Raw genomic sequence first — 22851 nt, 5'->3', positions numbered from 1 at the left:
ATACAAATTTTCGGTTCAATGAAGCCGACCACAATGAACAATCACAAGTCCCAGATAAGACCCAAGAAGAAGAGAATATTTCCCCAGACTCCAGAGTCAGCACACGTTGTGTCCAGTGGATCCCTTATCTTCGGGCAACCTTATCTATGCGGCATGCCCAGACCAAACTAGCCCCCTGTAGCGTTACATAGTGGACATCACGACTGATAGAGCCATGTTTTAGAGTAGTAATAACCCTCATTGGCTTCATTCCTTATCAGACTCTCCAATCGGACGGTTCAACCCCGCCTTTTATCACTGTGCTATATCCGGTGCGACTCAGGCACCACGCCACTGGCACTGGAACGTGAGTAATCGTCGGGAGAAAAGTACCCGATGGAGCACTGATAGACACTGTGACTTTACAGCACTAAGGCCTGAGGGAGTAGATTGGAGATCATGATGTAAGGCTGGATATTAGATATGAATGAACAAGATCCCAATTTTGCATGCCGATTATTGAGACATTGTTCAACAGGTTGAGAGACGAACAAAGAATCGAAGTCATGGTTAACATCCCATCTAGGAGCGAGCTCACAGCTCCGTTTCGATCAAAAGAAGCTTTTGTCAACTTTGTCAAGACGTCTGAAACGGCAGATGGTCAGATGAGAGTTGGTAATGAGCGATGGTCGAATAAAGATCTTGAACCTACGCCACCAGAGCATCGGAACTGGACATGGTGAGTGGATCGTCCACCGAAAAGAGTATATGCGCGGTGTGCTGATTGATACAGGTATAACCTGCCGCTGTACTGGTTCTCTAACCAGTTTAGTCTTACGGGATGGAACACTGGGTCGTCACTCATTGCAGTCGGATTGGTAAGTACAGTACCTATTCTCTGATTGACTCTACGACATGGAAGAAGCTGACATGAAGGTTATAGACCTGGCAGCAATCATTCGTCTCATGTGTTCTGGGTGCGTTGCTCGCATCGCTAGTCGTCATCTGCATGGCCAGGCCCGGTGTCCAGTACCATATTGGTTTGTAAGTAACCTCCAACCCCACATCCTCTGCACGTATACTAAGCCAACGTCTAGTCCCGTCCTCGCTCGATCCAGCATGGGAATGTACGGCGCATACTTCTTCATCTTCATCCGAGCCATCGTCTGCATCGTTTGGTATGGGTGCGTATTATTCCCCCTGACACATGCCATCATCAATGCTAACGACAACACAGCATCCAGACCTTCTACGGCGGATCGATTCTCTCAGTAATGCTCCGCTGTATCTTCGGCAGCTCCTGGCAGAACTTCACCAACACACTCGGCGAAAACGCCGACATCTCTTCAAAGGTCCTTCTGGCTTTCTTCCTCGTTTGGATAATGCAGTTCCCTTTCGTACGTATCCACCTAGACATTCGTTAATGGCCACCGCTAATGCTTGCAGATGTGGGTTCATCCAAGAAACATCCACTACGTCTTCACTGTAAAAGGCTTCACCATGCCCATCGCCGCATTCGCCATCTTCGGATGGTGCATGGCCAACGGCGGTGGCTTGAACGGCATGAACATGGCGTCCAAAGAAGCGGCGGCAGCTGCTTCCACGACTCCTCTTGGTTGGAGTATCATGTCTGGTATCAACGTCATCATGGGTGGATTATCGCCCATGTTGGTAAATCAGCCTGATCTAGCGAGATATTGCCAGAAGACACGCGATGCAGGCCCCCTTCAGGGCGTTAGTGTCTTTGTGTCCTCTGTTATTGTGTTCTTCCTCGGTCTTGCGTCAACGGCGTCTATGCAGACTGTTTATGGAGAGGCGTATTGGAATATTTGGGATTTACTTGACTCTATCCTCGACCATCATTGGAATGCGGGTGCTCGGGCGGGAGTCTTCTTCCTCGCTTTGGCATTCTTATTGGGTGTCTTTGCGACCAACTTTGGCGCCAACTCGATTCCTTTCGGGTCTGATATGACGGGTCTCTTCCCAAGATGGCTCACTATCCGAAGAGGCCAGATCGTCTGTGCTATCCTGGGAATTTGTGTTGTACCTTGGAAGCTTATGGCGAATGCACAAGCTTTCTTGTCTTTCCTTGGTAGCTACAACATCTTCATGGCACCTCTGTGCGCTGTCATCATCGTCGACTATTTCTACGTCCGAAAAGGCAACATCCATGTCCCGTCATGCTACGACGGAAGCAAGCATGGTCTCTACCACTTCTGGTCCGGCGTCAATTGGGTAGGCTGCTTTGCCTGGATTGGGGGAACTACTATGGGCTTGCCTGGTCTCGTTGGACAATACCAGCCTCATCTACTTTCCGATGCATCGCGGTATATGTACACGATGGGCTGGCTTCTGACGTTCGTCACTGCCGGAGTCGTCTACACCATCGGCGTTCAGTTCGTCAATATTCGCGTTTTCCCCGCTGGTCGCGCAACGGCTAAGACTTGGGAGTGGCTGGCTAAGGATGGCAGAGAAGGCTTCTATGAGGATGGGAGGGAGGGACAGGTCATCTATGCTCAGGAATCACCTTCTGCGGATAAGACCGTAGGGGAGGTGAATGCAAAGGCAGATGATTCGTCTCTGTAAGCAATGGAATGGACATAGATTGTAAATTCAGGATATAATCACATGGCTTCGTTAACAGCACCCGATACTTAGTATTAATAATGGTTCTCACACTCTTCCGAGCAGCCTAAGCTGAGTTGACCTTGTGAAGCATGTCTGAGCTCTTAGCAAGAGAAGGATGTTTAAAACATGCTCTGTCTCTCAATCCGACCTCTGTATCTGCCACGAAGCTTCGTCGAGATTTATCGTTCGACCAAACCTTCATCGCAAGCGTAAAGAAGAGTTCCCGTCCCGTCAAGCTTATCTCCGTCGGCCAAGTTCGTTCGGCAGACCCACCTCTCCGCATCGGATGCAAATATACCGACCGCTGATAAGCTGACAAGGTCAGTAAGCCGATCGGGGGCCGGTTCCGGAAATAATTACCCGTCAGCTTCTTTGAGGCATTATGTCATCCTTCATAAGAGCAGCGCTTTGTTGATCTCGTGAGATCGTCATAACCAACCGCCTAAATTATCCTGCAACGTACAGACCTGTTTAACAATCACCACCATGCTGGTCCAACCGTATCAACTCTCAGCGACTGATGTAGCCGCCAAGGTCCGAGATGGCCAGCTTACAGTGGAGGAGTATGCCCAGTCACTTTTGGCACGCATCAAAGAGAGAGATCCCATTGTGAAAGCATGGGCATATATAAATCGTGATCAAGTGCTTGAACAAGCACGGAAATTGGATGCTGTACCCAAAGAGGAACGCGGACCTTTGCATGGTGTTGCGATTGCCGTCAAGGATGTCATCTACACGAAGGGTAAGTCAACCAATGGAGCCGAGACAGAATATCGATTAGCTAACTGTGGTAACCAGATATGCCAACACAGTTCAACTCACCCATCTACAAAGACGATGCCCCCCAAGTCGACGCAGCCAGCATCATCATCCTCCGCAAAGCCGGTGCGCTCATCCTAGGAAAGACTACCACCACTGAATTCGCAGCCACTACTCAAGGACCTCAAACAACGAACCCTCATGACAGTTCCCGTACACCTGGCGGCTCATCATCTGGTTCAGGAGCGGTGGTAGCAGACTTCCAAGCTCCCATCAGCCTCGGAACACAGACCGGAGGAAGTACCATCCGCCCGGCGTCTTTCAACGGTATTTATGGATTCAAACCAACGTGGAACTCAATCTCGAGAGAAGGGCAGAAAGTCTTCTCGTTGATTCTTGATACACTCGGCATTTATGCACGCACGGTGGAGGATCTGAACTTGCTCGCTGATGTATTCGCGTTGGAAGATGACGAGTCGCCTAACCAAGAATTCTCTATTAAAAACGGAAAATTCGCCATCTGCAAAACCATGGTTTGGCCCCAAGCTGGCCCTGGTCTTATCAGGGCTATGGATAAAGCCGCCGAACTACTCCGATCAAGCGGTGCCACGGTTGACGAGATTGACTTTCCCGAACAGCTGCAAGATCTACCAAAATGGCACTCCATAGTCTTCAACACCGATGGACGAACAGCCTTTCTGCCCGAGTATAGGGTTGACAAAACCAGAATTGCAGATCAGTTGGTCGGCCACGTTGAGAACCGCCTCAAGATTTCTAGAGCTGTGCAGGTTAAGGCTTTCGATGACATTGCAGCGGCGAGACCTGTTGTGGATGATATGTTGGGTAAGTATGATGCTGTGTTAGTGCCGAGTGTACCGGATGAGGCGCCCATGGGCATTGAAGCTACTGGAAGTGCTGCGTTCAATTTGATCTGGACGGTATGTATACCCGTTCCCACGGAGGCTGCCTCGACTGACCCATCTCTAGGCACTGCATAATCCCGTCATAAACATCCCCGGATTCTCTGGTGAAAACGCCATGCCGATTGGCTTGTCCCTCGTTGCGCCTAGATATCATGACAGAAAGCTGCTAGTAGTGAGTCAAGCGGTAGGAAAGCTCTTTGAAGGATCAGGAGGATGGAAGTCACAGATAGCTTAGACTCAAGATAAAATCTATCGTTCAAATCGTAACTCAATTGACGTGATATCATACATGCTCTAACAAACGCCGTAAATGTTTATACCTTACAAGTAATAACAAACCCGTCCCTCAAAAAGCCTTCTCGCCGTTCGCGAAACAGCACAGCTCTCAATTCCATCCTCCCCATTCTTCGTAACAAGTACAGGAATCGTTCCTTTACTATGCTCAATAATAATCTGTCTTGTATTGGCAGTATCCTTCCTCTCACCCTGCATATCAGGCGATGGTGTACGCTCAGGCGTTGGTGGCCCGTCGGTAATAGGTGTTGCTGATAGGTCTGCGGCGATAGTACCCTGGATACTGACCGCTGATCCTAAGCAAACTGCGCCGGTGAGTTGGAGTGTAGGGTGGGGAAGACCCATGGAGTAAGACTGCACGTAAATATCGGGAATCTTGTTGTTGGCGCGCTGTGTAGGTGAAGAGAGGAGTGCGATCTTGGGTGTGCCGCGGGTGAGGCCAGCGACTTTTGTGCTTGTTGCTAAACCCATATCGACAGCACCTTGACACCGAATCGCTTCGACTAAAGCGTGCTGTGTCTCTGGTTCAGCATTGGCGCCGAGGATAGTTGTGAAGTCTGCTGCGCTGATCATGACGAACGGGTTCGCAGCGTCGATAAGTGTAGCACGGATCTGAAGGGGTGCCATCTCAGGTAGTAATGATGAAGGATCGACGTGAAGCCATTGCTGCTTCTGGCCAGAGGGGAACAAGCTTCCCGCCATGCTACCGGCGGGATCGACGAAAGAGCACTTGACTTCACTGCCGGGTGATTTAACACCAGGAATGATAAAGTCGCCATCCTCCTTGAAGTCGCCGTTACGATCCAACTCAACAGTCTCAACGATGATTCTGCTCGTGTTGGTGTTGAAGATCCTAACATCAATCTCCGTCTGTCCCGGCTTCGGCGTAACAAGCCTCTCCTGCACAGCAAAAGGTCCAACGCCCGAGCTCATATTTCCACAGTTTCCTGAGAAATCCACAGATTCTTTGCCAACAGCGACTTGCACAAAAGTAAAGTCAACGTCGGCATCTTCACGGTTCGACAGTGAAATCACAGCAACTTTGGAAGTAGTTGATGAGCCACCGCCGACACCGTCGACCTGCTTAGCATCATTGTTTCGCGAACCCAATGCTGAGATGAGATGTGGACCCCATTCCGACTCCTTCTCGGGGAGGTCTTTCCGGTGGATGAAGAGGCCCTTTGATGTCCCGGCGCGCATTAGCACGCAGGACAGGGCGTGGCGGGTAGGGTAGTGCTCCTGGGGAGTTTCGATCTCGATGGCCATTGTGATTGAGAATTGATCTGTGAAGCACGTACTCTTGGCTTGAATTGGAGGGTAACGAGAAGACAAGAGTTAAATAACTCGTGGTTTCGCCATGGAATTGCCATTTTTGCTCGTAATGTAATTGAGCTCGGCATTGGCGATGCCGGGGAATAACACTCCGAGTGATTCTAGCAGGGAAGAAAAACTGGAGATGCCGTGGGAGACGAGCTCTTGGCTTCCCGTCTGCCCCATACAAATATCCCGTCTCACAAAAAGTGTCCCGCGGGAACGAAAACTGAAGCGGGACAAGTGGCGACTCTCATCTGCCCATGTATTGAAACTCACCCGTACTCGACCCATTAAACCCGAAAATCGGATCCTCCAAAAACGCAGCATCTTGATTCGCCGGCCAGAAGCTCGTCTGCTGCCATGAATTTCCACCCTCGATGTCCCCAGCCCCAGGCACGGGAGTAGCAAAACTGTTTAGTCCTCCCGCGGGAAACCCCTGGGGGAAGTAAACAGGCTGTTGACCTGTCGATGTGTGGAGATAGTGCTCACCGTCGACCTGAGGTATTTTCTGGGGGTATTGGCCGTACATGGTTGGCTCGCTGCCGGCGTTGAAGTCGCCCTCGCGGAGGAAGCTCTGTATGATGCCATCGATGTTGATCCAGTCTGAACCCGGTGACGGGACCGCGCTACCGCTCAGTTCGACTGGTTGCATTTCCTGATTCGGCGATGTTTCCGTCTGTGCGCTCCCCGTGTTCTCCAAGCCTTCATACCCAATCTGCGCTTGTACCCGCTGCTGCTGAGGCTGAGGCTGTTGATCACGCGACTTGGTCGCCGGTTCAGCCTCGAGCGCGTCATCGGGAAGGTCATCAACCACAACGCCGTACTTGCTCATGAGCCTGTGTATAATAACAGCGGCTTTTTGCACTGCGGAATTGGTCTCTTGGTTCTCTTTGAACACGGCGAGACATGTCATGAGGTTGACGTAGGCAGCGGAGCCTTTGCCATTTTTGGCGGCGATGCGGCAGTGGATTGTTGCGGCGACGTAGGTTGCGTAGGAGATTAGGTAGGGGGCGCGACGAACGGAGAATGCGCGGTGATAGGCGCGTAGAAGACTGCAGATGCTGGAGGCGGCTGCTGAGCATTTGATTACTGAGTCGACGGAGATGGAGCGGAATGTGTTGTAGAGATGACCATCTGCGACGAAGGGGCGATGGAGGAGAATAACGAGGACGTGATACATAGCACTAGAATGTCAGTATGGAGTATAATCTTCTAGCAATTGGAGACTTACTGAAGACTGAGAACGTGAGGTGGAGGAACTGTAGCATCAGGTGCATTTGCAACCTCAGGCTTAAGATGATCCGGTAAAGCTGTATGCCAATCCCGTAACTTCTTCTGCAGCTTATCCAACACTTTCGACAGCTCAGCTGGGCTTTGGTCTGTTGTTCGAACGGTGTATATCGTGCTCATGACATCGCTCATGACGATAGACAACTTGCAGAGCGCAGTGAATGTCGAGACACTGTAGGCGGGTGAACCAGCATAGTCGTTCTTTGATGTTGAGTACGCAAAAGGTTGCCAGAACTCGAGCTCAGAGTATGTATCGATGAACTTTATGGGAACCATGGCATCGTTTTCTTTGAGAGTAACAGGTCGACCTTGATACAGACTCTGAATCTTATCGACGACTGTCCATGTTAGTATTTGTTGTTATCGTGTTGAGGGTACATACCAAAAGCTCCCCAGAAAACACGCCGTCGTATCTCAAGATCCTCATCAGAGAACTGATGCGAATTCGTCAAGTCAACATGCAGCCCCAAATCAATGAGCATACGAAACGCCAGCCCAGCATACAACCACGCCGCACTCCTCTCATCACCCAGCGCAAACAACGAATTCGTCATGACGAGCAGCGCCTGGATCGTCGTGATCTCGCTCCTGTCCAACGACCCTCCGACCAACTCCCTAACCCTCTCGCGATACCGCCATCCCGCAGTCCTGACATCGTTGACGTCCTTTCGAACTTCGAGTCTTGGACTAAACTTTGATGAGCCAAAGTATATAGCGTTGAGGAGCAGTTTCGAAAAGTATGGCCCGCCGCATGCCATGTCCCGCATGAAGGCGGGACGGTACGTAATGAGGAATGAGTGGTGTTGACGGTTCCAGTGTAGCGAGAGGAGATGCATCCCAAGGTCGGGATCAACGCCGTCAAAGTCAAGCTGCCCCTTAGCGAAATGGATCTCCTCCAGTTGCCCTATCTCACACACACATAATTAGTTCACACACCGCTTAACAAACCACAAACAAGCATAAGGTGAGTACCCACGCTGCTTAGCTGCCTCAGCGATAAGACCACGCTCTACCCAATGATCCGGCATCCGCGGCTGCACCTCCTGCTCAACAGGTCTCTCCTGCGCATTATCCTCAAACAAGGCGCTCGTGCGTCCATGATACGTCGATTCACCATTCGCAAGCACAACGACTCTCGCGACGCCTGAATCCATGGGCCGCGGTGAAGGATCCCACGATTGATGGCGAGGCTGCGCTCCATCGCGTGTTGTGGCCGCCTGCTGACTACTGCTCGCTGCTTCACTGCTGTCGCCGTTTGACGAGGCCGCGGGGGCGCTGGTCTGACGGGCGGGTGATTCAGTGCGGGCTTTGACGCTACGGGTCTTTGTGCGCTGGTGGCGCTGTCGGCCTGCTGCTTTGGTGACATCGGGGACGGGCTCGTAGACGCAGTCCTTCTCGTATGTCTGGCAGTTGATACACTTTGGCTTCTGGCCGTTACACTTGATCTAGGGGTACTGTAATTAGTCCCGCGGGAACTCGTTGCCTGGCTTCCGGGGACACTGGGGTAAGGGAGGGAGGAACTGGGGTAGGAGAGGGGTAGTAGGTCTCACTTTTCTTTTGCGGCAGAATGTGCATGCTTCTGTGGCTCGCCTACGGACGCGGGTAGGCGTCGGCTCTGCGGGCATTGTTACGCTCTGTGCTCTTGGTGGGAAGAAAGAAGGGAAGATTGTGAGGCACGGGAAGAGACGGGAAGAAGCCTGAGCTGATCAATTCCACTCGGATCCACTGTTGATCCGCGGGTCGTAGGCCCCAAAGGGCAAAGCGTTGAATTATCTCCGTTTTCTTCCCTTCACTCTCAGTTGTGTTTACCCGTGAGCCTCATCCCGTGGCTGCATGCTCTGCTATTATTAAACTGCGACTATCCTTTAAATGTTAGTAGATGCTGTTTTATTTGCTAGTTTATGATTTATTTATTTTCTCCCCGTTTGTCATCATTTGCCAAGTCTTGACCGTTTTTCTCTTCACCTTACATTCACCGAGTTACCCCAAAAATGGACGCCATCGCTACGACGCAACCTATCGCTGAGCCTGCACTGCCTAAGCAGGTTGTAGCGCAGACAACATCTGCACAGAAGAAGAAGATTACTCCTGGTATTTCTCTAGCTGCTGGTGCTGTTGCAGGAGGTGTTGAGGCCACAATCACAGTAAGTTTCTCCTACAGCTTGGGTGTAGAGGATTGAGTGTTAACGGGCTTAGTACCCCTTCGAATGGGCAAAGACAGTAGCGCAGCTCAGCGCACGCCAAGCACCAGCTGGAGTAGCCGTCTCCAAATCTCCATTTGCCGTCATCGGCCAAACAGTTCGTTCAGATGGCATTCGAGCAATCTACACCGGATGCTCTTCGTTAATCGCTGTAAGTATCCCATACCAGTGAAATTGACATATTTGATCTAATAATATCAGGGAACTGCTGCCAAAGCTGGTGTTCGCTTCCTCTCTTTTGATGCTGTAAAGGCTCAATTAGCAGATGCCAATGGCAAGCACTCAGCGGGATCAAATATCCTCGCTGGTATGATTGCTGGTGCTGTCGAGAGTGTCACTGTAGTCACACCAACAGAGCGAATCAAGACTGCCCTGTAAGTCGCCAATGGAGATCATTCGTAGGCGATCACGCACTAACAGGCAATAAATAGCATTGATGATGCTCGCTCAGGGAACAAGCGCCTCAACGGCGGCTTCCACGCCCTGCGCACAATCGCAGTCGAGCGCGGCGTCCGTGAAATCTACCGCGGTCTCATGTCCACCACCCTCAAGCAATCAGCCACATCCGGAGTGCGCATGGGCTCCTACAACATCCTAAAAGACACATTCAAGTCCGACGGCAAGAACCCCTTCATGACATTCGGTATCGGCGCCATTGCTGGTGTCATCACTGTCTATGCTACACAGCCGTTTGATACCATCAAGACGAGATCGCAGTCTGCCAAGGGTATTGGTATGGGTGAGGCTGTTCAGCAGGTCCTGCGTGATGGAGGCGTGAGGGCGTTTTGGAGTGGGAGCACTATGCGCTTGGGACGGTTGATTCTTAGTGGTGGTATTGTTTTCACAGCGTATGAGAATATTGCGGGCTTGTTGATGGGGATGAAGAAGTAGAGTGCTTATTGGGAGTGTTTCATGTTTTGGTCTTGTTCACAGGAAGTTTGGGTCGGAGTATTAGCTTATGGCATTAAAACGATTTCATGCATCATTCATAGACGAATTCCATTTTCTATATCCATTTCATTTCATCAATTCTGTGCATTTTCTGTAAATGCGACTCATAACTTAATGATGTTGATACGCTCACACAGTGAACCAGAATGATTCATCTTCACTCTGCAATCTTTCTACATCTTATCGTATACCGTAATCTATGCTCATCAGATCCATTGCACAAGCTTAAACATAACCGTAAACTCGTGCCGATCTCACCGAGGCATTTCCGGGTCCTCAACGGCGATCGTCACAAACATGTCATGCCAGACCGTATCTACCCCAGACCATTCTATCCCAACACTCGGACTTCCCCGCACCCTTCGCCTACCGAAAACTTGGTCCGTGGGAAACTGGAGTCACTTGACTGCAACGCCCCAGGTTCAGCAGCATCGGCCTTCCCCAACTTCAGCCCAACCGAACCCTTAACCGAGAGACATCTCTCTCCATTCCCCCGTGGGGGAGAAGAGTCACCGGGAAGGCCTTGGCAGCAACGAATTCCCGCGGGAACAAATGACATCCTCTGCTATCCCCCCGCAAAGCAGATTCGAGACCGTAGTTACTGGGGTTCTCCGCGTCTTGCCAAGACTAAGTTAAGGTTATGCGTAACCTTAATGGGGATAACGCTACCAAGGGGGGGCGATGAATTTTCCCAGTTCCGCACTGCGGCTGACTCGCCATTCACCCAAACTTGCTCGCTTCTCACTCTCAGATTGAGCAAACAACATGACGAGAATCCTGCCAAGCTGTGTATAAAAGTCTTGGGAGATCCTACCCCAGATTTTCCTTTTGCCCAGACTCATCATCACTTCTTGGTTCTCCAGTCCAGTTCCACCCAGCTACCCACTCAGTCTTGGAAAACAAAGAGATCGCCCAGCATGACTGTTTCGCAGAATAACGAGACCGCCTCTCACAATGAGGAACGCTTCGATGAGAAGGCAGAGGTCGCGGCTGTTGAGAACGCCATCTCTTCGCCTGTCGGACACATCCCCCCCATTGAGATCCAAGCTCGCTTTCCGCTCCTGCGCGATCTCTCGCAGACGCAGATGGATGCGCTGAACAAAAAGGTTCGCAGCAAGGTTGATTGGCATATGATGCCTTGTGTCACCCTCATGTTCTTGATGAAGTAAGTCAGCGATAGCCAAGCGTCCAGGGGAACAACCAAGACTAATGGTGAGCTTAGCTACCTCGATCGTATCAACGTCTCCAACGCCCGACTCGCTGGTCTGCAGGAAGATCTTGGCATGACTGATACTGTTTGGAACGCAGGTATCTCGACCTTCTACGTCGGATACCTCATTGGTCAATTGCCCGGTAATCTCCTCATGGCCAAGACGAACCCCAAGTTCTTCCTGCCTACCATCATGCTCATGTGGAGTGCGGGCACAATCTGCATGCCCGCCATGACCAATGGCGTTGGATTCTGTGTCGTTCGCTTCTTCATTGGCTTGATGGAGGCTCCATTCTTCCCTGGTCTGACGCTCATGACTTCGTCTTGGTATACCAAAGAGGAGTCGCCCTTCCGCATGGCTATCTGGCACGCTGGTAACACCATCTCCAACATCATCTCTGGTTTCTTGGCTGCGGGTATTCTCGAGCATATGGATGGAATTGCTGGTATGCATGCTTGGCAATGGTTCTTCCTCATTGAGGGTATTGTCTCCATCCTCGTTGCTGTCATCTCTTTCTTCGTTCTCCCCTCTTGGCCCAACGACACCAAGTTCCTCGACGAGCAGGAGCGTGAGATGGCCCAGTACCGAATTCTGGTCTCCAACGGTGGTATTGATGAGAAGGTTGGTGGTACTTGGGATGGTGTTCGTGATGCCGTCAAGGATCCCTTTACCTGGTACTTCTGCCTCATGCACTTTGCCCTCGTCACTGCCCAGAGCTTCAAGGATTTCCTGCCTTCTGTAAGTACACCCAAGCCACTATTTATATGCATTACTAACATTTTCAGATCATGAACACCTTTGGCTTCAACAAGATGACCACCTACCTCATCCAGGCTCCTCCCTACGCCCTCGCCTACATCTCCGCCTGTATCATCGCCTGGTCTTGCGGCCACTTCATGGAATCGACATACCACGTCGTCATCCCCATTATCCTCTCTGCAGCTGGTTGCGGTATTCTCATTGGCACCATCAACGTCGCAGCTCGATATGTCGGTATCATTCTCCTTGTCTGCGGTACCTACAACGGTCTCAACTTGCAGCTGTCCTGGGAAACCACCGTCGTTCCCGCTCCCCGTGCCAAGAAGGCCGCTCTTATCGCCATCGCCAACTGTATCAGCCAGGTCAGCCATTGGTTCAGCCCTTACTTCTATCCTCGAAGCCAGGAGCCTTTCTACCGCATGGCTGGTGGTCTTCTCCTTCTCGGCTGTGCTTTGACTGTTCTCTCAGCCTTCCTTGTCCGATGGAGGGCTCAGAAGCTTAACAAGAAACTTGACGAGCAGGAGGGATGGACTCCTAACTCTGGTGTCGAGCGTGGCTGGCGATACAAGTACTAAGTGTGATATAAAGGCATTGGCGATCATGGACTGGTATCTGGACTGGGAAGCGTTTCGGAAAGGAGCTTGAGTTGTCTTATCCTTATGATTCATCGTTACGAGTAATGAATATGTTAGCGCTCCACCTTCTACGTTGCATGTCAATAGTGACTCCACTTTCTTCGTTATTCGCATCGACTTGCTAGGCATTGGTATGGTGGATCTGATTAAGTGAACTATGAAACATACAATCAACGCTCTTCATACTGACGCACCTCAACAGTTCGAAGAATATGCGAGTCATCAAGGCTTGCTCCGTGTCCCCCGTTCCCATCACCAATGCTACCGGTACTTCCCTCGGCGGTACCATCGCCAGCACGAACGTTGGTGGTAACGCACGACTTGCCATTCGGTATGAGAATATTCTCATCACTCCCCATATCCTCGTTATAGTGCACGCTTTCTGGCGTATGCCCCGTGTTTCGCGATCGCTGTTTGGACGAACTCATCATCTCAAACTGTGACCTTGAGTAATTGGACGAATAGCCTGGCTTGTCTTTGTGAAGAATGGACTTCCATAACATTGGCATAAATGGGAAGCACGCGCAAACAACTCCAATACCACACTCAGCGATTCTAGTTCTAGTTAGCGGCATCTGGAAGTACGACTTGACGTGACTCACCCAGTCAAGTTGATTTGCAGAAAGACATAGGTCTGATCAGGGCTTTCCCCATTATGGATAATGAAGACTAGCCGAACAAGGCTAAAGATGCAGGCGATTCCTCCGACTCCGAAGATCGCGACGATCTTGAGCTTTGCGATAAGTCCCACTTGGAGTTTCTTGGTAAGAGGACAGGGCAGAAGAAGGACCACGATGTCGCTGAGAAGACTGATGATGTTGTCTACAAGGATAAGAACTCGCTGATTGAAGCATTCGCCATCTGTTGTAGCGCCCCAGAACATGGAGATCGGACGACATATGAACATCTTGAGGAACAGCATCGCGACGTAGTAGACACCCATAACTGCCAGGAAGCCATATATCCATTTGACGTAGGTCTTGTAAGGGGCGAAGATGCTGGCGAGGAAAAGAAGGATAGCTGCTTTGATGGCAAAGACTGTTGGGCCGTAGTTGACCATGGTCGCGTAGACCGTCTGTGACAGGGTTAGCTCAGGTCGAGTCGCGTATGAGGAAGAGACGTACTTGGTTATACTGCGTTATGAGGTGATCTGGTACATCCCATTGGTGAAGGCCACCGCCGTATCTCAACACTATAGTCGTTAGCCTCAAGTGTTTGAGCATGGGCGATAAGTACCTACTCAGCAGACACATGGTGCAGTATCCCATGAAGCCGATCTGACCAAGGTTTAGTAGTTGACACAAGACTAGAGTACGCTTAGAAAAAAACATACGTATCCAATGACACAGGCAACTAGATACACGCATTAGCCCGGAACTCGATGTCGTAGTGAATGCGAACATACTGTCGTCTAACCGAAGCCTCATCGCCAGCCTGTAACGGGCCCATAGACGTAAAAAGACGAAGATCGAACAAACAGACATTGCGATTGCATTAGAAGCAATGCATATGTAGTACAACTCCCGGTCGGGATTGTCAAAGTTGGACTCCTTGCCTGGAGGCGGTTCCATCGCTGGTTTGGTCATGTTGGCTATTAGTTGAGTGCAAAAGCTTAGATGCTTAAGAGTGCGTCCAGAATCGTCGAGTCGCAGAACCAGGAGAGAAACTCAAAAACTGCCACGGGTAGATACAGCGTGTCAGGGCCATATGTACCCACTGTAGACGCCAGATGCAGGTAATAGGAGCTACGACATGGCGGCGAATCCTCCGTTCAGTGATCATCCGCAGCTGACAGTGGGACCAGTAAAACTTCTCAGACCTAGGATCTTGAGGCAATGAATGTAATAGTCACAGATAATATGATCAGTTGCTGATTTCACGTGGACTCGGTCGAGTGATGGGCCGGTATGAGCAGAACCCCTGAGAATGGCCCATTGTACCTATCGCATGCATATGAGTGAGATCATAGAGAAAGTTCCTCGCCTACTACCGAGATCAATACTCGTATAAGTTAAAACAACAGGGCCAGATTTCCTCCGGGAGACATGGATATCAGATTCGAAGGCCTGTGAGGAGGATACGATTGGTTTGCCACGATCATAACATCAGATATTAATCTTCAGCATTCAGTGGGGGTTTCATTGTGAGACAAGGTCCCTTGGGCAAGCAATGTTGCATTTCAACCGCCAATCCTACAGTTGGAAGAGACAAGATGCAGAAAAGCTACCGAAATTAGACCACTCAGCCCCAACCTCGGCAGATAGCAAGTTCTCGAGATAGAAAAGATCGCCATGTCATATGCATGTTGGTCGTCCCGTCGTTACATCGCTTCCGTACTCGGCCCATTTACTGCCGATCGCCGTTTAACCCCCCCGCCGGTTTAATTCCCCGGGCCGTCCTCTCTTTTCTCGGTTACGAGAGAATTTGGTAAGGAATCCTTGTCTTCACATGTAATTACTGATTGACTGGCTGTCGCGTGCAGAAAGTTTTCAGGGAAGGAAGAAAAAGCAACGATAATGATACGATTCTATAGTTTGAGAGTGTAATGAGCTATCATTTAGTGGTAGCATATGGCATGTGAAAGTAGAGAAACTTCCTAGAAGATTGCTTGTGCATTGGGGGGCGAGGATATACCGCCTTTCATGTTGAACGGCGTCGATGACACGAAGAATGTCCAGCGGTTCAGTTTCTTGCATGTCTCGGCCAATCTCTCTAGATCAAACAATTCACCTGCACCTATTAGCCCTTGAACCTCTGCACACAAGTAACTCACCAATCGGCATCCCCCATCCCGCCAACATATACTCATGCATCAGAACACCCCCCTCACTTGGCGGGTATACCTGCACGCATCCATCAGTCCGTGACATGAAACTGCTCACATAAACTTACCTCCCAGCTAATAGCATCGCCCGCCACAGCTGCAAAGCCCGTGTTCCATATCCACTTGAGCACATCCAGTGTTCCTTCAACGCCTGCGTGTTGAGGACTTGTCGTAGCAGCATATGCCTTTTTGGCATTGACATCCATAGCATGCTCCCATTCTTTAATGACGCCGATTCTGACGAGAAGAATGTCGCCGCGTTGAAAGGTGATGTTGCATTCTTTGGCGATCTGGTGGATGTCGCTGAGTTTGATGGTGTGTAGAGAGAAGGTTGAGTAGGTGATGCCGTTCCTTTCAGCCCATGATGCGTAGTCGATTAGAACCCCGCGACCTGTAATACAGTATCAGACATGAAACGAACTTTGGAGACTCTGACTGACCTGTTATTCCCTCTTGAGCCCAATGATGAATACCGATACGATCATTAGTCCTATCCAAAATCTCCTCCTTCGTCGTCCCCCCATAAAATACCCTCTCTTTACTCCCCTCCTCCTTTGGCATAGAAAAGTGTCTCAGCCCATCCCACTGACTACTCTGCTCTACTAAAAGTCAACACTACCCCTAAACCCCAGGAAAAATACTAACGTGGATTCATAACGTAAATATCATCAAAAGCAACGCCATCCAGCAGCGGCACCATCTTAAGCTCGCACGGCTGCCGGTTAAAGCACGCAAACTCAAGCTTATTCAGATCCCAACCGAGATTGACGCGGATCCCAGTCTTGATCTGTGTCTGTGCGGCTGAAGCCACCCGCTCTGGCGTCAGGAGGACGAGACGGCCGAGGCCCTCTTCTCGGCTGCCCGGTTGGCCTATCCAGACACGTTTGGGATCGGGGAGTTCGTCCCATTGCTTTTCCATGAATGAGGGGTCCATTTTGAGAGATGTAGAGTGATTGATGCGGAAAGTATGCAGTAGAGAAGCTTGTTTATAGCATCGTGATGGCGTACCCCTCATGCTAAGGAGCTGCATGTTCCACAGCTGCTGCCATGATCCGAGGTTTGTGAGACAAGGATCGGTTAACGGATTGCTTGGTGTCGCAATTACATGTTTCTCAGTTACATCCAAGTGGGTAATAACATGCAGACCTGTCACAACATGTAAACCACGCTGTCAATCCCTGTAGGCGACATGCCAGTCGAAACCGGCACGTCTCTTCCATCTCCCGGTGATCTGCATGGGCTGGGGTAGCACTAAGAATGTGACTGTCAAAAGACCACGCCGATCGCAGTTCTTCTCTCCCTTCTCTGCTTAATTAACTTTTTTTTTTCTTTTCCTTTTATTTCTTTTTTCTTTTTCGCTCCCGTATCCTGTCGAATTGGTACACGTCGCAAGAATGCCGCAGACTGGGAACCAGACGAGCTTGTACAACAAGCTCGTCATTACTTTTGTCGCAATCGGCGGGACCGTAAGTTTTGACCACCTCGTATTAACGTTTAATTACCAGTGCAACATGCTTACATTGACACACAGACGTACGGGTATGCAGCGTCTATCATCGGGAGCACAATCGGACAACCTGGCTGGTACCAGTTCTTCAATCTTCCTGCTGATGGGGAGCCGGGCTACGATACTATAACGACACCGGCGATTGCGACGGCCAATGGACTCTTTTCTGCTGGCGGTGCGTTTGCGTGTCTGGTGCTCATGTGGGCTTGCGACTACTATGGGAGATTGAGGAGTATTCAGTTTGGCTGTGCTTTGGGGATTCTTGGTGGTATTCTTCAGTGCGCTGCGCAGAACCTTGCGTGAGTGCCCGCTCTGCCGAGCTTTGTCGCAAGTCAAGACTAATGGTGTTGTAGTATGTTCCAGGCTGGACGATGGATTATGGGAATGTGCGTTGGTCTCATGGCTACCGTGACACCGATGTATCTCTCCGAGATGTCCAGTCCTCTCGCACGTGGCTGGCTCGTAGGCCATCACGCCATCTTTCTCGTCTTTGGCTACATGCTGTCCTCGTGGATTGGCTTCGCAGTCTACTTCTCCAAGAATCTTGAGTTTGGCTGGCGCTTCCCATTAGCCTTCCAAGTCTTCCCTCCACTGGTCTTGCTTCTCGGGTCACCTTGGATCCCTCGCTCACCACGGTGGCTCATGTCCAAGGGCCACCGTGAAGAAGCGTGGTCTGTTCTGGTTCGTCTTCGTAGGTCAGCCAATGATCCTGAAGATCTGGTTGCCAAGGAAGAGTACTATCAGATTGAGAAGCAGCTCGAGCTTGATGCAAAGAAGCTTGAGGCTTACGGGGGAAACCCATGGAGGGCTGTGGTCCAGAAGAAGAGCTATCGCAAGCGTATGCTCATTGGATTCATGACGCAATGGGGTGCCGAGTTTGGAGGTCCTCTCATCATTGTAAGTACCAGTCCCTCCAGCAAATATCAAAACTAACATGAGCAAGAACAACTACGCAGTCATCCTGTATACTAGTCTAGGCCAGACTGGATACATGCCGCTTCTATTATCGGCTCTCTGGTTGACTACCGCCGGATTGATCTACAACCCTGGCGGTGCTTGGCTACATGACAAGGTCAACTCGCGTCGCAAGATGTACATGACTGGCTTCATTGGCATCGTTATCACCACTTCCATCTACTGCGCCATGATCTCATTGTACGCCGGTACAGACAACAAGGCAGGTAATGCTATCGGTGTGCTGTTCATGTTCTTGTATCTCGCCTTCCAAGGAACCTTCTGCAACACAACCATGTATCTTTATGTCTCAGAGATCTTTCCTACTGAGATCCGATCAATTGGCATCGGATGGTCTCTATTTGGACAATTCGCGGGTAGGTAACCTCATCGTACTCAACCAGCAACATACTGACACTCCCAGCTACTATCATCCTTCTTCAGACGGCGCCCATCGGGTTCAATGCCGTCGGCTGGAAATACTTCCTCCTGGTCATATGCTGGAGTGTTCTCTTCATCCCTGCCATTTTCTTCTTCTGGCCCGAGACTGCTAGACTTTCTTTGGAAGAGATTGGCAAACAGTTTGGGGATGAAGTTGCTGTCCATATCATGGATGCGACAGATGAAGAGCGCGCCGCGATTGATAGGCAGTTGATGGGCGAGATCCATGGTGACAACAAGGCGCCGGGTAACGCTGCAAATGAGATCCCTTCTAGTAATAGTAGCCAGTACATCGCGACCAAGCAGTAAGCTGGCGAGCGCCTGTCACATGATATAGGACCTGAGATATTGTGAGGGACGGATAGCATCGAGATAGCATTGATGGCCCGGCAGGTCATTATCACATGTTTAAGAGTTATGCACAGAGATATTCACCACTGCCATCGAGTGCATGTATAAGCCAAAACGTGACAGAAGAGCCAGGTCAAACGTCAAGCTTCAACGGGGCTCTCATGCCAAGGAACGATTTCGCAACCCTTTCCTCTCCCCTGGGATTCCAGCACCGCATCTTCAACCCGAAAATGCCAGTGCTGAATCTTACCACTTCAGCAAAGTTCAACGGTTCACCGGCTTCTTTTCCCCGCCAAATTCTCGGAGCCAAACGCGGCAAATGTGACGAGCGCTGGGGTTACAGCACTAATGCCGAGCATTCACATGTTCACCAACACCCAAGGAATCGGACCCTGGTTCTTTGATCGACACGCTGCATAGGGGGCTCCAGGGTCTTAAGTGTCTCTTGTCTCATTTCCGCTTGAAGAAAGGCATGTACTGCCCAATGCTCCTTACGTTTCACTGCATTGTTCTCTCATTTGACGAGTGGCTATCTAGATTGCCCTCCCTCCATCAACGTCAAGGTTAACTCCCGTAATAAACGAAGCCTCCTCACTCGCCAAAAACACCGCTGCCTTGGCAACATCCCTAATCTCCCCCATCCTCCCAAGCGGAACATTCCCCAACGCCTTCTGAACCTCTGGCGTAATCTCCTTCCCGATAAACGTAGGAAGTAGACCTGTCATAGTCGCCAAGGGACAAATGGAGTTGACGCGTATTCCATCCGGGCCATATTCCGCCGCAAGACCCATGGTCGCCTGTGCCTTGGCGTTAGCTTTGCATGATATGGGCCGATGACTTACGTTTGTGATTGCTCCTTTGGATGCGTTGTACCATACCAGCCCGGGTCGAGGTCGATGGGCGCCTACGGAGGCGATGTTGATCATTGAGCCTTTTGAACCCTGCTTTTTGACCTGGGCTGTGAAGGCTTTGCTGCCGAGGAAGACGCTCTTGACGTTGACGCTCATAACCTTGTCGAACTCTTCCTCTGTGACCAAATTTGTGCTCTGTCGCTGTCAATTTACCCCCCATCGATTGAGCCTCAATCACTTGCCTTGTTCTCATAGCTGGTACCGGCGTTATTGACCAGAATGTCGAGATGGCCCCAGAGCTGGACGGCTTTATCAACAGCGCTTTGCCAATCTGCTGCTTTAGTGACGTTCATACTCTGAAACTCGAAGGATTCAGACGTCGCAGCTACTTTCTGGCCTGCTGCTTCGTTGATGTCGCAGATGAGGACTTTGGCGCCCTCTTCAGCGAAGTGCTCAGCGATACCTTGGCCGAAGCCAGACGCAGCGCCTGGTTCTATCTCAGTAGTGGCCATAGATGCGATGAGGTACATACCAGTAACAATAGCGACTTTACCATCTAAGCGACCCATGATTACTGTTCAGTTCTTTGGAACCTGCATTGACACTGAGAGGTGACTGAAGCGACGTGATACATATACTTGCCCCTCACGTTCGTCGTTCGTGAGAATTGATTCCCTACCACGAAGGGTAACCAGAAAAGAGTGCAGATCTTAACCTTGTACGGCAGGTGGCTTGAACTCTAGGCATGCAGCGATGACCCGACTCGCTGATTGTGTTGGTGGTCGAGAAGCGGGGAATCTTGCCATGATCATTACTAACCGAGTTCTTACGTGCATAACCCGAGGGTAAAGCATATGATGAGAGTAACCAGAAGCTTTCATAGAACTTGCCCCATTTCACTGAAGTCTTGTTTGGTCTTTTTGAAGACAAAGAAAACGCTTACTCAGGCCGTTTGACTCATTTACATCGCAACCTCTAAACGGTATTGTCGATTGCCTACCAAGCTTGGGGGAACAAGATGGCTTACCCGTTACCGTTCAAAGTACGCATCTGATAATGTGATTTGAACTCAACTAACCATCTGAAGCTCAATCGTCCTGATCTCCTCATCACCGAATCTTACATCCAAGGCCAAACTAAGCCCGGCCTTTCCGGGTCAACCTTCGACGTTCTCGGTAAGCTCCTCCATATCACGAAATCTCACCGTTCTGACACCGCATCTAGATCCCGGCACCAATAAGCCATGGACAAGAGTCACCAACAACTCAGCAGATGACGTCGACGCAACCGTTCGCGTCGCACACAAGGCGTTCCAATCGTTCAAGAAAACATCCCCTCGAGCACGTGCCCAATGGCTTCTCAAATGGGACGCTCTTATCCGTGAGCATAAAGCCGATTTAGCCACGCTCTTGGTGTATGAGACGGGAAAACCATATTTAGAGGCAATCGGGGAGATGGACTATTCCCTGACATTTGTGTCATGGTTTGCAGGCGAGGCAGAGCGGATCCAAGGAACGTGCTTTGCCCCATCTGCCCCAGACAGGCGAGTAGTCACTATCAAGCAGCCCCTCGGCGTCGCAGTCGCCTTGGTGCCGTGGAATTTCCCCATTGCTATGGTTCTCAGAAAAGCTGCTGCTGCGTTGGCGGCTGGTTGCACCATGGTAGTTAAGCCGTCGCCTGAAACGCCAGTCACTGCTATGGCTTTGGCCAAGTTGGCCACCGAGGCTGGATTCCCGGATGGCGTTCTGAATGTCTTACCGACAAGCTTGGAAAACACGCCATCGCTGAGTGAAGCGCTCTGCAAGCATGAACTGGTTAAGAAGGTTACCTTTACAGGATCAACTCGCGTTGGAACCCTGGTTGCGAACCACTGCAGTTCAGGTCTCAAGAAAGTGGTTTTAGAGCTAGGCGGCAATTGCCCTTGTCTCATATTCGACGACGCAGACGTCGAAGCTGCTCTGCGAGAACTTGTCGGTCTCAAATGGCGCCACGCAGGTCAAGCTTGTGTCACAGTCAATCGCTTCCTTGTGCAGTCTGGGGTATACGACAAGTTCCTCCAGCGCTTCGTTGAAGAGACTGCCAAGTATGTCATCGGCCACGGCGCTGCTGAAGGAACTACCCTTGGACCCGTTACGAAGCCTGAGAGTTTGGATCGAGCTGAGAGACTTATTAAAGATGCTGTTTCGAAAGGTGCTCGGATTGTCACTGGGGGTAATCGTGCTTCTCCCAAGGGAGGCGAAGGCGGATATTTTTTTGAGCCGACGATTCTCGCTGATATGCCGCATGATACTCTGATCTCCTGCGAGGAGTGTTTCGCGCCAATCGCAGCTTTTTATAAATTTGAGACAGAGGAAGAAGCTGTTCAGGTAGCTAATGATACGCCGATGGGTCTTGCTAGCTATGCATTTACCAAGAACGCGGATCGTATCTGGCGAATGCTTGAGAACCTTGAGGCTGGAATGATTGCACTTAACACAGGTGAGTATTCTACTTGGATCTTGGCGACGTATGCTGATGAGATATTAGGCAATTCTTCTGCGGCCGAGTCACCATTTGGAGGGATCAAGATGTCAGGTTATGGGAAGGAAGCTGGGAAGGATGTAGCTGTGAGCGAGTACATGATATCTAAGACCGGTACTATCACAGTCCATGGGCTTGTTTAGCCGGTGGAGAAACACACATGCTCCTCTGGGGGTTAGTAGCTAGTCTTTCTCACGGTCAGTATTGTCTCCACCGGCCAATGTTGGAAGTGAAGAGATGACTGTGTCTAACTAACAAATACCAATCTAGTCAAGTCGCTGAAGCTGAGACAAACAAGAGCATCTTTTAGCCAATCGACAATGTTAAATTGTAAAATCCAATCTCGGCATGATGTATGTTTCTTAGCCTGCAGAGCTGAACTCCGAACTCCTAGCAGACGAGATTATTTATGCCAGTTTGGCTGGGACTCCGTCAAAGCAGTAGATGTTCCCCACTTCC

General features: G+C 50.4%; 11 protein-coding genes across 11 annotated transcripts; 6 read left to right on the top strand and 5 right to left on the bottom strand.

Moving 5' to 3' along the window:
- Window positions 1–545: 545 nt before the first annotated feature.
- FMAN_13050 (putative uracil permease) lies at window positions 546–2565 on the top strand (the record flags this gene model as incomplete). Its single annotated transcript, XM_041823563.1, has 6 exons — window positions 546–718; window positions 773–857; window positions 923–1023; window positions 1077–1163; window positions 1217–1376; window positions 1426–2565. The coding sequence occupies 6 exons, from the start codon at window positions 546–548 to the stop codon at window positions 2563–2565; spliced, it is 1746 nt and encodes a 581-aa protein (XP_041689131.1).
- Window positions 2566–3093: 528 nt separating this feature from the next.
- Window positions 3094–4524, top strand: FMAN_13049 (uncharacterized protein; the record flags this gene model as incomplete). Its single annotated transcript, XM_041823562.1, has 3 exons — window positions 3094–3349; window positions 3406–4304; window positions 4354–4524. The coding sequence occupies 3 exons, from the start codon at window positions 3094–3096 to the stop codon at window positions 4522–4524; spliced, it is 1326 nt and encodes a 441-aa protein (XP_041689130.1).
- Window positions 4525–4610: 86 nt separating this feature from the next.
- Window positions 4611–5849, bottom strand: FMAN_13048 (uncharacterized protein; the record flags this gene model as incomplete). The annotated part of the gene is made up of 1 exon (XM_041823561.1): window positions 4611–5849. The coding sequence occupies one exon, from the start codon at window positions 5847–5849 to the stop codon at window positions 4611–4613; it is 1239 nt and encodes a 412-aa protein (XP_041689129.1).
- Window positions 5850–6147: 298 nt separating this feature from the next.
- FMAN_13047 (uncharacterized protein) lies at window positions 6148–8812 on the bottom strand (the record flags this gene model as incomplete). The annotated part of the gene is made up of 5 exons (XM_041823560.1): window positions 6148–7081; window positions 7129–7525; window positions 7570–8091; window positions 8164–8632; window positions 8738–8812. The coding sequence occupies 5 exons, from the start codon at window positions 8810–8812 to the stop codon at window positions 6148–6150; spliced, it is 2397 nt and encodes a 798-aa protein (XP_041689128.1).
- A 366-nt stretch (window positions 8813–9178) lies between these two features.
- Window positions 9179–10279, top strand: FMAN_13046 (putative CTP1-Mitochondrial citrate transporter-member of the mitochondrial carrier (MCF) family; the record flags this gene model as incomplete). Its single annotated transcript, XM_041823559.1, has 4 exons — window positions 9179–9331; window positions 9384–9539; window positions 9590–9762; window positions 9820–10279. 4 exons carry the CDS (start codon window positions 9179–9181, stop codon window positions 10277–10279), a joined length of 942 nt encoding a protein of 313 aa, XP_041689127.1.
- Window positions 10280–11256: 977 nt separating this feature from the next.
- On the top strand, window positions 11257–12884 carry FMAN_13045 (uncharacterized protein; the record flags this gene model as incomplete). Its single annotated transcript, XM_041823558.1, has 3 exons — window positions 11257–11504; window positions 11562–12288; window positions 12336–12884. 3 exons carry the CDS (start codon window positions 11257–11259, stop codon window positions 12882–12884), a joined length of 1524 nt encoding a protein of 507 aa, XP_041689126.1.
- A 230-nt stretch (window positions 12885–13114) lies between these two features.
- On the bottom strand, window positions 13115–14530 carry FMAN_13044 (uncharacterized protein; the record flags this gene model as incomplete). The annotated part of the gene is made up of 6 exons (XM_041823557.1): window positions 13115–13499; window positions 13547–14019; window positions 14069–14136; window positions 14185–14221; window positions 14278–14297; window positions 14350–14530. The coding sequence occupies 6 exons, from the start codon at window positions 14528–14530 to the stop codon at window positions 13115–13117; spliced, it is 1164 nt and encodes a 387-aa protein (XP_041689125.1).
- Window positions 14531–15540: 1010 nt separating this feature from the next.
- On the bottom strand, window positions 15541–16702 carry FMAN_13043 (uncharacterized protein; the record flags this gene model as incomplete). The annotated part of the gene is made up of 5 exons (XM_041823555.1): window positions 15541–15674; window positions 15718–15787; window positions 15837–16159; window positions 16209–16367; window positions 16414–16702. The coding sequence occupies 5 exons, from the start codon at window positions 16700–16702 to the stop codon at window positions 15541–15543; spliced, it is 975 nt and encodes a 324-aa protein (XP_041689124.1).
- Window positions 16703–17162: 460 nt separating this feature from the next.
- Window positions 17163–18979, top strand: FMAN_13042 (uncharacterized protein; the record flags this gene model as incomplete). Its single annotated transcript, XM_041823554.1, has 5 exons — window positions 17163–17234; window positions 17300–17574; window positions 17629–18172; window positions 18219–18606; window positions 18654–18979. The coding sequence occupies 5 exons, from the start codon at window positions 17163–17165 to the stop codon at window positions 18977–18979; spliced, it is 1605 nt and encodes a 534-aa protein (XP_041689123.1).
- A 575-nt stretch (window positions 18980–19554) lies between these two features.
- FMAN_13041 (uncharacterized protein) lies at window positions 19555–20441 on the bottom strand (the record flags this gene model as incomplete). The annotated part of the gene is made up of 4 exons (XM_041823553.1): window positions 19555–19818; window positions 19864–20067; window positions 20115–20359; window positions 20405–20441. 4 exons carry the CDS (start codon window positions 20439–20441, stop codon window positions 19555–19557), a joined length of 750 nt encoding a protein of 249 aa, XP_041689122.1.
- Window positions 20442–20890: 449 nt separating this feature from the next.
- FMAN_13040 (putative UGA2-succinate semialdehyde dehydrogenase) lies at window positions 20891–22535 on the top strand (the record flags this gene model as incomplete). The annotated part of the gene is made up of 4 exons (XM_041823552.1): window positions 20891–20914; window positions 20960–21047; window positions 21097–22350; window positions 22399–22535. The coding sequence occupies 4 exons, from the start codon at window positions 20891–20893 to the stop codon at window positions 22533–22535; spliced, it is 1503 nt and encodes a 500-aa protein (XP_041689121.1).
- Between the last annotated feature and the right edge of the window lie 316 nt (window positions 22536–22851).

Source organism: Fusarium mangiferae, assembly GCF_900044065.1.
Source record: "Fusarium mangiferae strain MRC7560 genome assembly, contig: FMAN_scaffold015, whole genome shotgun sequence".
In the NCBI taxonomy this organism is placed as follows: Eukaryota; Fungi; Ascomycota; class Sordariomycetes; order Hypocreales; family Nectriaceae; genus Fusarium; species Fusarium mangiferae.
Note: the sequence above shows the minus strand (reverse complement) of the source record. Positions and strands in the feature narration are given on the sequence as shown.